This window comes from Armigeres subalbatus, chromosome 3 (genome assembly GCF_024139115.2).
Source record: "Armigeres subalbatus isolate Guangzhou_Male chromosome 3, GZ_Asu_2, whole genome shotgun sequence".
NCBI lineage: Eukaryota > Metazoa > Arthropoda > Insecta > Diptera > Culicidae > Armigeres > Armigeres subalbatus.
In genome coordinates, this window is record NC_085141.1 from 96242934 (window position 1) to 96261979 (window position 19046).

At 39.8% G+C, this 19046-nt stretch overlaps 1 protein-coding gene across 1 annotated transcript in view; it reads left to right on the forward strand.

Annotated features, from left to right (window-relative positions):
• The window catches only part of LOC134221816 (nephrin), a 368748-nt gene that overhangs the window by 87319 nt on the left and 262383 nt on the right, over window positions 1-19046 (forward strand). Inside the window, exon 4 of the mRNA XM_062700993.1 lies at window positions 5627-5740. Within this exon, the coding sequence (XP_062556977.1) occupies window positions 5627-5740 (114 nt within the window). The remainder of the gene's footprint in view (window positions 1-5626; window positions 5741-19046) is intronic.

Genomic DNA, 19046 nt, shown 5'->3' on the forward strand with positions numbered 1-19046 from the left:
TAGTAATGTTTTTTATGGTCTGAACCTGTTTAGCTTTATAAATGGGACGGCCAAGAACATTTGAATCAAAAATGGAATCTTCAGCTACGACTTTTTGGCCGAACGACCCCAACTATGTTTGTGAAACTACGACTCGTTCGCTAAACTACTCGTGCGGACAAAACAAACAGTTCGGCTAAGTGACTCGAACGCTAAACAATCTGTTCAACTTAATAATTACTCTATGACCTCTACTGCCAAATAGCTTACTCGACTAATTGACTTTATCGGCCAGACCCTCTTGTAGAACAAAGTCCATTTAGGCCAGATAGTTTTCGGGTTTGTGACCTTCGACCAAACGGTTTTCGACCCATTGACGCTTCCCTACCGGAATGTCGATCCAGAGTTCAGCCACCACGATAATTTCTAGTTTCCAGCTGTTCAGGTCGCTCTTCAGAAGCACGGAAGAGTAATATGTAACTTTGCCCTGTACCTGGCTATGCAGAGATGCAGACGATGGGTAGCTACCTACTTCGAACCTCTTTTTTTGTCTTTATTAAAAAGGTTTTTCTGCCCTTGGCTGGCTCACTCCTTAGGACCTCGGACCTATCTTTATGGCGATGGCTTCGTCGCCACTGGCCGATATAATGACTGACGATTTTATTTGGCTTGAAATGCATTTCCATTAAGATCACGAGTTAAGTGTCCTCAGATTTGAAGAAGTCTGTTCTTCGTCTGTTTTTTGCCACCGAGCTAGCTTTCCAATTACGAACCTTGATGGCCTGCCCTGCGGTAGTTCATCCGGAAGTGGAAACGCTGGTCTTAGCTGGAACTGTGCACCTGACCAGCCGCAATGTCCTGGGAGCGTTGGTTTTTTCCTGATTCGATACTGCTCCTATGTAAATGGGAGCTTTTGGGAAGGAGTTCTAAACGAGGACGATCTTCTCTTGCTCTTTCTTCAGATAGTGGTATGCTGATTAGGAGCGAAAAATCCGGCGCCTAGGTCACTGTTTACTTAGGTGGTGTGATGGAAAGAGCACAACTGCCCAGAAGCTTCTTCACGGGCGGTGTTTTTGTAGAGATTGACCGCCACGAGCGGCAAAGTTTCGAAGGGCCATAACACAGGAATCGGTGCTGAGCGAATTAACGACTTCGATATGGATTTCACGGATGGTCAAGCATATCACCAACATTCCCCAACGTTTTTCATTTTTCCTGCCAACAACTACTTCTATTGGGCCGACATAATCTACTTCAGCGTATGTGAATGGTCGAGAGAAGGCAGCCAAACGTCCTGGCGGAAGATCGGCCACCATCGTCGTTTTTGCATTTCTGGCAATTTTGGCGGACTTGATTGTAACAGGTGCGTAAACGTGGTATTTGGTATTTTTGGCGGAGCTTGTTTATGACTGTTGCATGGTTTTGGTGGTGATAGTTATCGTGGTAGTGGTGTATTATTAAGGTGGTTAAATGGTGCGGTATTGGAAGGATGATGGGATTTTTTGCATCTTCGGTGGCATACTGGCACGCAGCGATTCGCGTTTTCATTCGCATAATTTCTCGCTCGTCTATCCACGGAGATAGTGTGTAGAGCGTACTGGATTTTGAAACCGCTTTTGTAGGAGTTTCAGCCTGGTGAACTTGGAGTATGCGGTGCTCTTCCGGATATCCTTCCTGTTGGGCGATGCGTAACAGAAGGGCTTCGGCTGCGCTAAGCTCTCGACTGGTTAGTATTCCACGTTTAAACTCTTTCTTCTTTGACTGAATACGACAATTACACTAGTTACACTAGGGCCGTAACTCGTTGAAGTCTCTTCCAGTTGGAGAAATTTTGGACCCAAATCACCGGAGCCGGAGAGGTGTGGCGGACTAGCAAACTTGTCAGCAGTTCAGTATTCGTTGAATCGATACGCTTGCAAAAAACCGGCCATTTATCCACGTCCTCATATAAAAATCTGGGACCTCGAAACCATCTGCTTTCATTGGATAGATTGGGCAGCCCGTGCCATTTGGTAGCATCATCTGCTATGTTCATCTTGCTTGGTACGTAGCGCCAATCACGAGGTTCTGTAAATGCCAAGATTTCTGTCACGCGAAAACCTACAAACTAACTATAGCGTCGATGGTCCGAGTTAATTCAGCTTAAAACATCTCTTGAGCAGGACCAGTAGAACCTTTTTATGTTCCGTACGGATAGGGAATCGAATACTGTTTTGGATAGTCGTGTTCCTATGACTGCTGCCTGTAATTCAAGTCTTGGAATAGACGTCAGCTTCAGAGGAGCTACCCTAGCTTTGCCGGAAATAAGTGAACAGTAGATTTTCTCGTTTTTCTGTATTCTTAAGTAACAAACAGCCGCCATTCCGCTTTTTCCAGCATTTACTAGTTGATTACCGTTGGCTTCTTTTATTGAGTTTTTAGGGCAGAAGCATCTTGGTTTTTGAAGTTGTTCCACTGAAGGCAAGAAGTTCAGCCATTTTTGCCATTTCTCGAACACATCATTATCAACTTCGTTGTCCCAAGAGATGCCGGATCGCCAGACTTGTTGAAGCAATGCTTTCAGAAAGGAAAGAAAGTGGGCAATGAGTCCAAGCGGATCAAATATTGTCATCAGCACGCGAGCACAGTAGATCAGGGCTTTTTAAGAGAGCAGACTTAAGAGATGTTCCATGCACCTTTACCGCAGCGTCCCACACAATTCGGACCTTCCCTGGTTTGTTAGCGTTGACAACCGGGAAGATTGGCAGAAACCAAACGTCATTCGATTGTTGTTGGATCTCATTGTTGGAAGTCCTACGAATGTATCCTTTTGTCACGTATTCGTTTATCTTCTGCTGTAGCACTTCTGCGAGTTGAGGATCATTCGCCATACGTTTCTCTAAACATCTGTGACGCCGTAACGCCATTGATCGGCTGTCAGGCAGACGGAAATTTGCGTATGTCTATAGCAATCCAGTCTCGTAACGGCCTCCCGAGAAGCGCGTGAGTGACTTGAAAAGTGCTTCCGCTCGCTCATATTCGGATAAAAGTAGCTTGCCTGGGCTAGTCGCTAAACTATCTATGCAAAAATACTCCTTCATTGCCTGATGTAAGTCATTATCAGATCGTTCGCTCGATGGGCACACGTGGAAGCTGTAGTGGCTCAGTGTATTGCCAGACCCTAGGTTCCCACAAACTGTCCAACCTAATCATGTCTTGGTTGCAATCGGCTCACCAAATTCTCCTGCACGACTCTTCAAAGTCAACCCCAGCTACGCATGTTTTGTACCGATAAGGATACGAGAGCGAGCGTCATTGTACAACTTGATTGGTGGTTGGTAGCGAGATGCGGATACGATTTCTTCAGATCGTTGAAATCCAATGTCTGTTGAGGTAGTAGCAGCTCGTCGACCGTTTGTACGTCATCTAGATTAAACTTCTCAGCGCTCTCGAATTGTCCAGCAACTTGTAGTCGAATCATGCGTGAGTTCTTCTCACACCGCTCAGTGCCATCCGTCCATCGAAGGAATATTAGACTTGGTGTACCAACCAGCTGTAGCTCGTCGGCTAGATCTTGATCCAGCAGCGTAGTTCCTGATCCTTAATCCAGAAAGGCGCAGGTGCGAATTGACTTTCCCAGTCCGGATACAATCACTGGAAGGTAGCGAAATAGCACCGGACTCGACGCTGCTTGATGCGCGTTGCATCAACGCTCTGCACCGCTCGGCGATGGTGGATGTTCCGAAGATTGTCGGTTGCCATCATCTCCCAATGGATTAGTCGTTTGACGTTTCATCTTCTGTTCATTACGAAGAAGCTCGTGGTGTCTGAAGGAGCATCCATTTTTGCCGCAAGGTTTCGCTTTGCAGGATCCTTTATGTTGGTGGAGGCATGTTCGACAAAGTCCGATCTCGCGGATGACCGCCCATTTAGAATCTCTCGAGAACTCAAGAAACCTCTTGCATTTTTCCAACGACTTACAGCTCCCTTTGCACGCCGGACAGGAATCTTTTGCCTTTGCTATCGATTTCTCCAACAAGTGCTGATGCGACTTATTGTACGTTTCGTACTTTGTTGCACTTTCACTGTGGGCGTTGAGAAATGCATCTTTCTTTTTATGCCGACGAACATCGCTTCGTATTGGTTCAGGATGCATCGGTTCTATCGGAAACGTTACTGCGCTGAAGGTCGCCAAGTTGACCATAAACGGCGCCTTATAATAGTAGAAATCCGATTTGTCGTGGTAATTCATAAGTGCTCACAAAGCAGAGCAAGCACGACTGTAACCGATAACAGTACCGCCATCTGGGGTGACAATGGGTCTGGGGAGTGAGAATGGGTCAGCGCTGTCACCGGCAGTCTGAAGGTTCTATACTTTTTCCGTCTTTCTTCTCCTTTCTTCCATCATCCTTCTTTCTTCCTTCTTCTTTTATTGTTTTACTCTTGTGGACCTTTTGTCTTTTCGTCCTTTTGTTTTTCGACCATTTGTTCTTTCGACCTTTTGTCATAGATTCATATTTAATTATCTTTGATTTCCATCAATACATGCGAGCTAGTTTATATGGAATTATTATCTGTGAAATCAAATTGTTTTTCATCAGACGCATATTGTAAGGATTAGAAGAAGGTTAAATAAATTAACCGAAACGTCGGATATAGGAGCTACAAAGTATTTGCTACTTATTAAGACTGCTATCGCCAAAACAAATCAATCTTGTTAGGATTTTGTTCAGCACAAGAACAGGTTTCCGCCCCAGTGTGTGCACCGGCGGCACCATCACTGCAGCAGCAGCGTTCTGGTGACATGATAAATGAACCTTTTCACAAGCTTAACCGACGCGACACGCAGCGGGGCAACTGCTGGCGATGCGACGTTATCGCGCTGTTGCGAGTCGTGTCGGTCGTAGCGCGGTAGACATTCTCCCGCGTAACTTTGCACTTGAAGTGCTTTGGAATGGGATTAAAGCCAAGCGTTCGTCATTGGTCGGAGTGGTTCCGCGATAAAGCTAAAATTCCTTTGTTTGAAACAAATTAATGAAGCTATTTGGCAGTTGCTGAAATGTTAAATACTTGAGAATGTGGAAAGTTCACAGGAACTTTAACATTTGCGGAAAGTCCAACAGCTTTCGTTAAAGTGAATGAAGAAATTTCTAATGCAACGTCTACCAAATTTGCTTCATTACTTAATGCTTAATTTCAATCGCACTTTCTCATAGTTTCAATATTTCACAAGTTTCTTAGAACCAAATGTCACTAAGACTACGAATATGATAAGTAACTTGCACAAATGACAAACGCCTTTTCGTCACATGATGAAATGATTATCGATGAAAGTGTCCCACACAATACGTCTTGCTGAAATTTTCTTTAGACTGCTTGTCAGTTCTTCCGAAGGTCGTCACTCTAAACAATGATATTCGATGGAATGTAAGTATCATAGTCATAAATCGATATTGGATATAGACCCACCAAAGGCATGCGAATTCTGCAGAAAGAATAATGAATACGTATTTCCTTCAACGTTTCAAATTTCAACCCTTCTCAATTGATTTGGAGCCCTGGGTAGCAATCTCTCTTGAGGCCGTCAATATGAACTCCAGTCAAAAACTTCCGCCGAAAATCACACACCAACAACTAACTTTGTATCTGTTTCCTCGTCTCTTTCCAGTTCCCCCGGAGAAGCTGCAAATCGTGGACGCCAACGGTCACAGCATTCCACACTACATCCTGGGCCCATACAACGAAGGCGCTTCGGTGAACTTCACCTGTGTGGCTAGCGGCGGTAAGTAAAGAATCTCCTCAACTTCCCCTGCCCTCCGTTCTCGTGTGATAAAGCACTAAAAAAGCAGAGAAAATCTTTGAAAACTTTTCCGCCTGAATAGTGGAAGGCTGGCTGTTAGCGCTTGACTGATTAGGAAATTGGTGACAAGCTCAGCCCTCGTAAGGGAAGCCGGGGCAAAAGTATTTTCATTCGATGTGGTTCTAACTATTCCTAATCAAGGAACTTAAATGTATGCAATTTTTTGAGCACGCATTTGATTTCAGTTGGAACACAAATTAAATTACATCAATTGAAGGGTTACAGATTTCAAACATTTGACAAAAAAACAATAAGTATGAGAAAGTTATGTTTGCTGTTTTTTGTACCCCATCGTTCTTTACCGGATTCCGAGGGCAAGCCGAGTAACCTTTCCATCATTAGGTTTCGCTCCGATGGCGTTGCGAGATGGGTATGGATACCGCTGGCACTTGGAATGGAAGTGCTACTGGCGTCGCCACCAATGATGGCGGTGACATTTCCAGGTGTGAAAGTTTTCACTCTCAAGAGACCGAATGAAAAGGAACTTCGGGTGCTGGGGCACTGTCTGTGTGTGGGGGTGGGTAAAGCCGCCTGTGTGCAGCAACGCTCTGGGAAGTCATCGTTCATTTTGTCGATTCGAAGAGGGGCGAAACGAGATCTCTGATGGTGGAACTTTTTGCACTTTCGCTATCGTTCGTTGTGGAGAAGGAGGGGGGTGATGGTTCTAGTCGAAGGTTAGGGAAGTGAGTGGATCTGTAACAGTTTTCATTTTAAGAGAAAGGTCGTATTAGTCAGGAATGGAAGAATGGCGTTCTTTGTTTCGTCGCTTTCTGTTTTCACTTGAAGTGCATCATACACTTGGTTGGAGAATTTTCAACCATAGAGTGGTTACCTTAACACGGTGGCGTAGAAAAATAATCTTTGTGTCACGCGTGACAAATATTTCAAGACGAATTTTCAAATGAAGTGACAAAATGAAAAAATTGCATTGCAAAATGTAAACTTGTTCGAAGGAGGGTACTTGGGAGTCCACTTTGTCTGAATTTGTAAATGTTGTGGTAATGTGTTTCACATTTTCATTTTGCATCACAATTAAAAGAATTTTAAATTTTGATTAGAAAATTAGAAAAAGTGACCACTGTTAGTTGTGTCTTGCCTATGAAGAGGTCGGGTTTGACAGTGATACGATTTCAACAAACCTGCTGTTGTACAAAAATCTGTAAATTGGCTATCACTCATGAGTTCTTATCTGATTTCTATTAATCTGTGCTTATAAGAAAGCCAGAATGAGTTGGGAAAATGTGCTTCTGTAAAATAATGTTTTGGAGAATTTCACTTCTAGAGAAAATTGTTTCCAGTCCGTGATATGTGATCACTTCAATAAACTCTTTTTTTTAAGAAAAAAAATAAACTCTAGCTAAAATTTTGAATAGCTATTTTTGGTTTATTATCCTATTTTATTTCATTTGTGTAAAAACATTTGCAACTATAACTTAAGAATGTATCTTGATTTATATGCATAGTTAGTAATAATTAGCAGTTTTCTTTTTTTGGGTGTCGAACTGAAGCTACCTGGTAGCTTAAATTGTCAAGACTGGACCCGAACAGAAGTTTTGCTTCTACTAGGACCACTACTTAGAAGAACTAGTCTATGTTGACCACTTGAACACTATTTGTTTTAGTATTGTGAAAGCTAGCAAAATCTCAAAATTTCTGTTGTAGTATAGATTTCCCTTTTACCCTTTTCCATTGTCGTTTTCTCGTCAGTTTGTCAAGCAAATAATGGAAGTTCTAATTTAAAACGTTTTAAACACACAACGAAGGTTATCTGGCGATTTGAAATGTAAAATTTGAGCAGAATTTAAATGTGAAGTTTAGTTTATAGTTTCTTGGAGCCGACAATCAGTACCTAAAGGCAGTCTATGTTGACAACGGGTGATACCGTTGCCACCTCCAAGTAACACTTCTTGAAATAGGGATATAATTAGATGTTATGTTATTGATTATACTAACATTATTTAAATGGCGAAACACAAGTCTAGACCTTAACATAAGTGTTACCGTTACTAGTACCAATATTTAGCACAATTAGTTTATCTTTATGCGGTGAACACTGTTTGTATTGAATATCGCGTAGTAGCATATTGTCAAAATATCTGTTATTGGTTATAATTTGTATTTCGTAGTAATTTTACAGGTGTGGGGCCCTCCTTAGCCGTGTGGTAAAACGCGCGGCTACAAAGCAAGACCATGCTGAGGGTGGCTGGGTTCGATTCCCGGTGCCGGTCTAGGCAATTTTCGGATTGGAAATTGTCTCGACTTCCCTGGGCATAAAAGTATCATCGTGTTAGCCTCATGATATACGAATGCAAAAATGGTAACTTGGCTTAGAAACCTCGCAGTTAATAACTGTGGAAGTGCTTAATGAACACTAAGCTGCGAGGTGGCTCTGTCCCAGTGTGGGGATGTAATGCCAATAAGAAGAAGAAGAAGTAATTTTACAGTCTATCTATCAATTGTTAATCCGGATCAATAAATAGTTACAACGAAAGTGAATTAGTTTAACTGAAGTAGAACATAGGGTTTCTTGGATTTGACATTAGATACCTAAAAGCAGTCTATGTTGACAACGGGTGGTAATATTGTCACCTCCAAGTAACCAATCTTGAATAAAAATGTAATGAAATTTTTCAGATTGTAATCAAATCAGCGAAATTCTGCAAATTTTGTTATGGTAATAAGGTATATTCGCTCAAGAGTTTTCTTCATATTTCACACATAGAAAAAAGGTTTTGAATAATTGTGTATTTCGTTAAGTCATCCTAATATCTGAGTTCTAAGTAACGTTCGATGCTAAAGTTATATGAGTTAAATAGTCAGTATTTTTTTCAATATACCTTACCTACACTGTACATTGCCTTCGGAAATAAAAGTCCAACTTTAGCTTTTCATACACAACACAATACATAAACACTTCGGATGACATGATGTCAGTATACATTTTTGGCTTAATAGATAGTTCAATGATAATATAAATATAAACAATGTTGTTTCAAGTTACCTAGAGTTTAAATTTTTTTAATAATTTTAAAGTGTTTGTAGAATGAAAATCTTAACGATAATACCCTCTACTAAAAAAAATCGGAGATCATTACGCTAATAGAGGCAGCAAATCGACTTATTTTTTTTGCTACAAGTTACTGGTAATACCACTACAGCTACTGCTATTACTACGAAAAATATATTAACTATTAAGACAACTATCACTACTCCTAAGAGCTACAGCGGATGATCGTTAGCTTCCGAAGTCTTTCTTATTTGTGTATAAGGTTAGTAAAGACTCGTACTGGGCCCTGCCGGCTCCTCCAATCAATGCGTGTGTTCAGTGCGCATATTAGGGGCGTGGAGCGTCAAGTTTCAACTTTCAAACGATTTTGTTTAGTTGATCGATTATGATCGGTCAATGTTGAAAGAAGATGTTAGAAATCCATTTATCATCACTTGAGATGATGCATGGTTGTACAGTCTGCGAATGAACTGTACAAATTGTTCAGGAACTTTGAATTTATCGAGTGTTTCCCATAAGCGTCCGTGGTCAACCGAGTCGAAGGCTTTCTGCAAATCCATGCTGAGTAAAGCAAACTTAACTCGTTTGCTCTGCTGTGATCTTGCAACGAGTGTACGTATTTTGTCTAAATTGTGGATGCATGATTTCCCTACTAGTCCAGCCGTCTGACCTTCTCCAAGCAAAAATTCCATACAGATTTTCAACCTGCTGGCGCAGATCTTTGCTAGTATTTTATAGTCTGTATTTAACAAGCTAATTGGTCTGTAGTTGCAAATCATTTCGATCTCCAGACTTGAAGATCAACACAATAACTCCTTTCGCAAAGTTCTTCTGCATGGGAATCGAGCCATCGAAGAATCCGTTGAAAAGCCGCAAAAGATCCTCTTTCAATACTCCAAAATGTTTTTCATAAAATTCGTATGTTAGTCCATCCAGTCCTGGTGCTTTTTTCCTTGATGCGTTTTTTATTGTTGCTCATAGCTCTTCTTCTTCAATCGCTGATATCAGATTGATACCCAAGTGGGTGGGTATAATTTTTTGGATGTGCTCCAAAGCAGCGTATGCTGTCGTTTGCTGGTTTTGTGGTTTCCGGAACTGTTTTTCGAAATAGGTATGTACAGCTTGAGTTGTTGTTTGTCCATCAATCGTCCGTAAACGTATTGCTGAAGAATGTAGTCCTCGTTTAGCTACCTTCGCCACCTGGTATATGCTCAGTTTTTCGCTTTCAAGCATCGTTGATGGTTGAACCCTGCTCCGAATACTTGAAAGGCGTTTCTCTTCAATATCTACGATTGCAGATTTTACCCTACACATCCTTCAGTGAACTTCGATTCCTCTAGTTTGCAAAGCCATCAAATCGTAAAGATCTTTGTAATATCCTGCTTTCTTCCTCGAGTTTGTTATATTGAACTCGTATGTTCTAGACTTGTAGTAGTTCCTGACTTTGTTTTTGAAATCATACGACCACCATTCAGAGAAGTTTGTACCATGCTTTCGACGATTTTTTTAATTCCGTGTAAACATGAATAAATCCTTCAGACACATTGTCATCGTTGATAAGCTGGCTATTTATTTTCCAATACCCTCTGCCAAAGGAGGGGGCTACATCAGTCGATCTAATTTTGACTTTAAACATTACAGCATGATGGTCAGAAAATGCCACAGGTAGTGTATCATATTGTGTAACTTGAGTTGCAAATTATTTGTCGCAATAGAATCTGTCCAGACGAGAAGCTGAATTTTGTCTGAAGAAGGTATAACGATGATTGCTCAATCCAAGATCGTCAAGCTTGAACAGATTTACAAGCGTTGTACTGTGACCCGGAATGTCCGTACACATTAATAAGAGTCAAGCCATCAATTACAATAGATACGATACGGCCAGTAGGGCACAGCATGATATGCTCAAAATTTATTGTTTTTCGAATAAGCACTGCTGTGCCAACATTCTCACTGCTACGATTGACTAATGCATGGTGGGTAGGTATGAAACTGAAATCGTTAAAAGACACTTCTTGTAGCAGGATAAAATCAAATATATTATATTAACAATATGGTTCACTTCGAGCTTTTCCATACAACGAAATGGCGAACCATTTGCCGGTGACAACAACATCATCTAGCGAGCAAAGAGGAATCTAAACGTGTTTTCTTCTTGTTTATTCTAGCAAATCTTCCTGCCAATTTACAGTGACAGTCATACTGTTGAAAAGTTTTCATACGACAGTGCAGGGATGTCCATACTTTTCTGAATAAATCGATCATCAACAGATCGTTTTTTTTTTCTTTTACACTTTCGATAATACAGAAAAATAAAGTGTGATCCGACTGCTCCAATAGAAGCTGTTCCGCATACAAGAAAATGCTTGTGGCGCGTTAGAAAATATTGATTCAATTTCTTTTGGGTCGAAAATAATTGCAAGCATTAGCTAGTTTTTCGCCAGATTTTTTATCCATAGTTGCCAGCATCCAGGTGCTAACATATATGCGTGGAAAGCAATGTTTAGTTTTTAGTAAACCACCAGAAATTTGCATCACATGCAGGTGTTCTCAACAGTTCTTACTTTTCTCGAAAAATGTATTTGATGTTAGTTAAGCAGGAAAGTATTCGCAACTTCACCTGCCAAATATTGTTTGCCAAATTTGTTTCATTTTAATAATATAATCAATATATGTTATCGTAATATTGATTCCAGAACTAATATTTCTAGTGCCTTTCATTTAAATGCTTAAATTTCCTTTTGAGTTAGAATTTCAGTTTTATATCTATGGATGGGTTTGTATCCATGCTTTCACCGAAGGCAAAATTAATAAAAATTAGTCGAGCTTTTCTCTGCATCCTCTGCAGTGATTTAACGGATTTGCAAGATTTTTCGCGATTAATTTGTCACAGGCCTAGCAGCTTCCCAATCAGCAATTAGCAGTGAATCCAACAAGAATGTGACTAAAAATTTTGATCTTCTCCGGTATCCAAGGATGTTATCGATCATTTAGTTATATGCGTTTGATCATTTAGTAGTTTGTCAATAACTCATTCCAGAGGCTAAAATTCAATACATGTTGTATGGTGGACTTCTAGAGTAAAGGTTTATCTACAACTCTGCCTAACAGTTCGTTCAATTAATTTCACTAATAAGGGAGCTATAGCTCTAGTAGCAGTAACTTATACTAAATGATTGAAATTTTGGATAAAATGTTTTTTATCGTTTAGTATAAGTTACTGCTACTAGCGCTATAGCTCCGTTATAAGTTAAATTCAAACATCGACTTGTTAGTTGTAGAAAAACCTTCGCACTAGAAGTCCACCATACAACACATTTTGAAATTTAGCCTCTGGAGTAAGTTATTGACAAACTAATAAGTGATCCAACGCAGATTACTAAATGATCGATAACATCCTTGCCGGTATTCAGTGCTTTGAACATAAATGTTCCAAAACAAGATGAGTTTTCTTTTCGAACCCTGGCAGAACCAAAGAAATCTATTGATATTTCACAGAGTTATGGTCATTTGAATTTTGATTAAGTGTTGCCTCCACCCCCCTCCCTTTTTGTTCAACTTTTGTATGGCATAATAAAGTGCAGATTTTTTTGCAGATAAGGTAGCCATATTGATGATGAGATCAGGTCCACAATATGGCATACCACAACAAAAGGATGTTATAGCTTTATATTTTGACGTGGTGAACAAATTAGGCCGTTACAAATATTTAATTAACATTTTGTCCTACTGGTCTCCGAAAGGTCGGGGGATGGGGGGGGGGGGTAAATATTAGAATGAAAAAAAAACAAAAAACTCCTCGGATTTGCTGAAGAATGTTTTAAAAACCTCAAAATTATCCGAATTTTATTTTGTTGCCCCCTGAAAATATTATTTTTTGACAAAAAAAAATCCTTTTTTGTATCGGCCTTAAAAGAAATCATATGGACTCGGTGGCCAAACTTAGTTTCATTTACATATTGCATTATTTACTGCAATTAAAGCAATTTGGAGGGCGTTGCTTCTTAACTGTTCAAACTGATCGATTTTTTTTTTGGAAAAAATGCTTTTTCAGGATTGGTCAATGGTCATGTTAGACACTAAGGTGGCCAAAACCGGTACAATTACCCTCTATCAAAATCAATTTGATCCATTAACGAATTCCCCCCAGAAGTACTTGAATTATTTTCTACGTGTATGTTTAAACCGTGTGATCAATTTGGTTGACTGCAAACTGAATAGCTAGTTTGCAGTCAACCAAATTCCGAATTTTCATATTGCGTTTTAGATCTAACCTCGTTAGTTTCATGAACCCGTCTTTACTCAAAATTATCATTTAGGTTTTACTCAGAGTCTATTATATATAGAGTTGCTCAAAGAGTGAAGCCAAATCTACCTATTGAACTGTCAAACCGTCTACCTATCGAGCAAAGTAAACAAATGCTTGTTGGTGAGGCGGAAGTATTGTTATCGACTGATGATTATTATGGCGAATTAAAACGCATAAATTGAAATGTATTAGATTTGATCTAGAAACAGCTTCAAAAAACATCAATACATCCCCCAATAAAGTAGCAATAAGAATCTCACGTGTTTTTACTCTGTGGGTGACTAGGTTATCGAATTAAAAAGCTTTAGAAGTGAACGCTTCCGTGAAGTCACTTAAAGGGTTGAACAAAAGTGAAAATTGGCAACAGAATAACAAGTGCATCATTCAGAATAAGTGTAAGAAGATCCTCTTTGCGTAACTCTATATCAGGCCTGCCCAACCGTTTCACGCCACGGGCCAATTTTTAGAATTCACACTTGCTGGCGGGCCAGAAAATATTCGGTACATAACTTTTTTTGAATTTTCAAAATTATCAGTTTTTTTTTCATTATATTTTTCATTTGAAACATTTCAGGTAAATTATTCAAATCGGTAAACGGTGTTGATAAAATGGGAATTTCGTTACTTTACCAGCATATTTGCATGAACTGTTTCCAGCGGGATGATGGAAATGTACCATATTTCAGCAACCCACTGTGCCAAAATGCTTCATGTTCAAGTAATTGAGATGTTTGGCAATATCTGCTAGAAAATCCAAGTCACTCATCTATTCAGGATCATTCAGCTCGAGTATGAATAATGAACTTCGCAATAATACAGGAAGTCTTCGTATTCGTCATTTCCGTCAACATCATTTATAATTGGTTGGGTTGAGATCCCTAACGTTGATAACGTTGATTGTCTTAATAACAAACGTCAATACTTGAGGAATATTGATCGTTTTCGCATATCGATTCTATTGGTGAATATGCAGTATGGCAGGGAATATCGCCATATCTTTGTGATTGCTTTTCCATGCTTAGAATTGTCACAACGCCATTGTTATTTCCTGTCATTGATTGCTGGTGCTGCATCAATCGTAAGGTCACTTAAGTTTTCCAAGGAGAAAAATAGTTCCTTCGCACAGGTCATATCAGCCCTCAAGGTTTCCCGTTAGTTGTTCCCTGCATAGGGTTCGAAGCTGCCAATTTCTCTGTCATTCGAAAAAGACCATCAATTCCTCTTATGATCACAGCCAATTTTGTCACGTTTCTATTAATCTTTATTACAGAAGCTTGCAGCCCTGGGCTGGCTCACCTCTATGCCACGTTTTTCACGTCAGTATTTTCATCGTTAGCGAGAGAATGTCACGTAACGTAGCTTTCAAATCTTCTGCGAGAACTTTTACTCTTCACCGTGCTCCGCGCAAACTAATGAAGGAGGCTATTTCCTTGAGACTTACGATGTTGTAAACAACAACCGAACTGCTTTCCTTAACAAGCTCTCCATCCTGGAAAAATTTCATCCGTTTTTCCAAAATCCTACTAACAGCAAAACTGACCCGTACTGCATTTTCAGACTGCGTATTTTTTGAGTGAAGAGAGTTTTTGTTTCTATAATCCATTGTACCAATAATTAAAATCAATGAATGTAAATGTTCCCCTTCTTTTGAAGTTCTACCATCTTTTGTTTCGTACCTGAGCCTTCTCAAATATCATATTTCATAGAATGCTTGGATTCAGATTTTATTCTTTCAATATAGCAAAACTTTCTGAACAAATTGAGCAAACCGGTCTTCCTTTTTTCAACGTGAACGTAAACTACTCGTGCCAATCTTTATTGGAAACGTTTCAAGATTTGTTTTAAAACTTACGTATTAAATAATGAATAATAAAAATAAAAAAAGAGCTTCCCGAGCCAGCTAGAAAAACTGGCGGGCCGAATCTGAGTTTATTTTTCTTACGCGCCGCGGGCCACAAAAAATGAAGCCGAGGGCCGCATCCGGCCCGCGGGCCGTACGTTGGGCAGCCCTGCTCTATATAATAGACTCTGGTTTTACTGTCCTACTGTCAAATTTCAGCTGGATTACTGCCACATTCTAAATAAATTTGAGTGCGATTGTGTTGGTTTTTCACGGCTGTTGTATTTTGTATTCATATCCTACTATGGTTCAATCAGAAAAACAATCTTTGAAATGTGAGTTAAAAAGTGACAAGGGATATTTAAAATAATTTTGTGAATAAACAGATGAATAAATAGATTCAAAATGATTCATATTTGTAAATTTATTGAGTATTTTCAGAGCGTGATATCATTTTTTCTCAGTAAAAATTAACAATAAATAATTATTTTCTTAGCTTGTCACTAAGTTAACCAAAATGTTCATCGGGAGTTGATAAACGGATGATAAGCCGTGCAGACTAAATGTCATTCGACTAGCATGATAACACTACCTTTGTCAGTAGTTAGAAAATTATGTTTTCGACACGTGAAATGTCAGCAAGAAAATACAAAGACATGTCACAAGCTCGTAATCTGAACTAAATGCTCGCAAAATCCATATATGTAAATAGTAAAAATGCATGAGCTCCTGTACGATATAATATAAAAATGTCTTTTTCAAATTGATACTTCCCAAAAGTATAACCAGGGACAGAAAAAGTCATTTTAACTACACTCAAATAGTTGACATCCAACACACAATCTAGTCGCCAGTATTTCACAAATTTGAATGTGCGAATGAATAGGACGGTATGTACACGAACAGCAGGAAGCGTCGAATCTCGGTGTCAGCGTTGTTTTGTGCGGTGTCAAAATCAATCTTCAGTTTATTACATTGATATTCAATTTGAAATCTCAAAATATGAATATCATTTCATACTGCAGTGCATGGATTAAACATTTTGAAGTCAGCTTCTTAAAAGATATAAATCTGTTTAGTATATAAAGTAAAATAATAATCATTCATCGGTGCAAATCAACCGCAATTCCAAATATTCATTTCAATCCCGGTAGATATTCATTTTTTACGTTCGATTATCAATCGGCTGTTAAGAATCGGGTGGATAATTTGGTATGGAAGTTTGACAGCATGCTGCGAGATATTCGTGCCTGCATTGTCGAGCGTCTGATCAAAACGTCTATGCAACTGATAGTAAAACGAAGATTTTCGTCCTTGAGGAAAACCTTGTTTTTTTCTCTCAGTCGATTCTTTGACTTTTTTATTGTCAAATTTCCCAAAGAACCGTATTATTTGATGCCTCATGCCTCTAAATATTTTTAAAATTAAAACAACAAAAAACTAAACATCAAACGAGCTGCAGAATTGGGCCAATGTAAGATGAAAACCGGTAAAAAAGTGTGAGAACAGAGAGCGAGTATGAACCGAGATGTGAATGCAGAATATTAAGTATTAACTTCAACAGCAACCTCCTAGCTTCCCAAATGTTTCACCGTGTATCGATATGGTGCACCGGCGGTTCAACGCGCAGCATCTAATTTGTTATACATATTAGTAAAAAAATGTCTACCAAATTTTGCTACAACATTTGATTTTCCGTTGGTATTCGATTAACTTTAATCGATTATGTGCACAAAAAACATAAGACATCCCTATTTTTTGTTGTGATGACATTTTGAAATGTGTGTGTTTACCGATCCTCATATTTTGGGTAGTTTCGTTTCAGCGTGTATCGATCCTTTTGGGCACGGATGGCGCCACATGCGGTGTCGCCAAAATTTCGTGAGAGTGAATCATATTGTTAATATAGTATATTTGATAAAATCCAAGTCGTTCTGCACAATGAACTCCTTCAGCAAATTTTTCTTCGAGTCGGTGAAGATGCTGTTAATACTTAGTGTGCAAAACAATCTCACAAAATTCATTTTAGTTTTCAGTGACGGGTGCAAGTCTACGGCTGTCGATAAAGCAGAGTGTTTGCTCTGACATTAGATGTCAAACTTGTATGACTAACACATTCCTATTGTTGTATTGCCAGCACTAGCACTAACCTTCGTAACATGGCTTCTCGAACGGGATCTGTCGTAGCTGCTTTTGGACTTCGCTCCTTTGGATTTGGCGCCACCACTGGATTCCGCAGCTATAATCTGCAGCATATCCGGCTTGTCAGCTACTTCTGCACGTTTCTGCTTTCGAGGTTTCCTACTTCTGTCGACAGTGATGTACTTTTCGCCACCTTCGGACTCCGATTTGCTGCTTGAGGCGAGACTACCGAGGGGTCTTTTGTTTGACCGCTTTTTTCCCTTTTGGACAAGTTCATCATCCGATCCAGAATCCGCGACTTTGGGCATGGCAGCTGCCCCGAGATCCGGAACTTCCTCGTCCAAGACTTTAACGATAAAATCGTCATCAGCCAGGTTCTCCTGATCGCCTCCTGTTGTATGAGATGACACCAGCTTCACCATCGACAACTGCAACTCTTCACTTATATCTGCTGATGTCGTTCCAGCGACTACTCTGGAGTAGGTGCCTCTTTCGTAAGGTTTTTCGCCAGTTTCCAGAAGTGAGTGATTAACAGTTCGCTCATCTGAAATGCGTCGGTTGATGTTCTGTGGGCAGTTTACTTTGAGATGTCCTTCTTGCTTGCACAAAAAACAGCGTTGCTTCAGCCCGTCATAATAAATCCCACTTCTGCGATGCAGGAAGAAAAGACTGGACGGCATTTCCTTTTGACGTAGAACTACGTCTGTCTTTTCTATATTGGGGTACACTTTGCGATTGCAAAAAATTGAAAAACTTCACGAAAATATGATAGACTTCGATCGTCTATCGATCGACAGTTTAGCGAGTTTAGCACTCGGTTTCTGTTAATCAGTCAATCTCGTAAGTGCATTGCAAGCTTCTTCTTCCATAGCACTACATTCCAACTAGAACTTGGTCTGCTTTTCAACTTGGTAATCTATTAGCATTTCTTTAGTTATTAATTGAAAGTTTTTTATGTCTGCGTTTTCCTTGGAAAGCTTGGGGGCGTTTGACGGTAGCTTCTTGCTTACGTCTGTTGATGCCAGTAGAGGGGCTCGGAATCTTCTTCGCTGCTGCAGTGAATGCTTTCTGGTAAACTTTCTTTGTTCGGTTTTGCTGATTCGTAGGTTTCTACCGGAGTAAACGCTGACTTAGCGACGAGTCGTTAGTCTCTGTAGCAGTTTGTGTCGGTGATGGTTGCAGCTGTACACTATCAGCCAGGGTTTTGCTTTTCAAATTTTATAATCGATTATCATTTAAATGTAAACTTAACTAATACGAATTAAATGTCAACAATGAAGTTCAATCGGATGTTTGGCATTGTGTGTTGGTTTTATGTGGGAAAATAACTTAAAAAGTAGCATTTACCAATGCTTCGAGATACAATTATCGAAGAGAGTAAGAATCTCTCTAGCGAGTATTTATCAATTGGTAATTTAAATATGTGAACGCTTGAGAGTGTTGTTCATCCTCGATTATTAGAAAATTTTATTTTTATCTTCCTTTTCAAATGTTGGCAAAACTGGTTTCAAATCACCAGTTTTCGTAATGCTCACTCAATCTCAGGAGCATTGGATAAACAACGAAAGCTGATACAGCTACGTAGTTCAACGTCACCTTTGCGTACAACCCGATTGGGCTGCACCTTTGAGTTTTTGATGTCCATATAGACTCCACGGACACCTGTGAAGAGATCCAATTCCAACTCCACAGGAAATTTCTCCCTGACCATGCGCTTCACGGTTCCATACTTTCCCAGGACCAGACATACGTCTAGGTCAGACAGCTCGGGTGGAAAATCGAAGACCCGTATGTATCGGAGACATCCTCCGGCGACTGACATGCTAACCTCCACCGTTTTTCCGTTTGAGTACCAGAATGTATGCACCTCTGGGTTCTGCATTAGTGCTTCCTTCATGGCAGCTTCCAATCGAAACTTGATGCATATAAC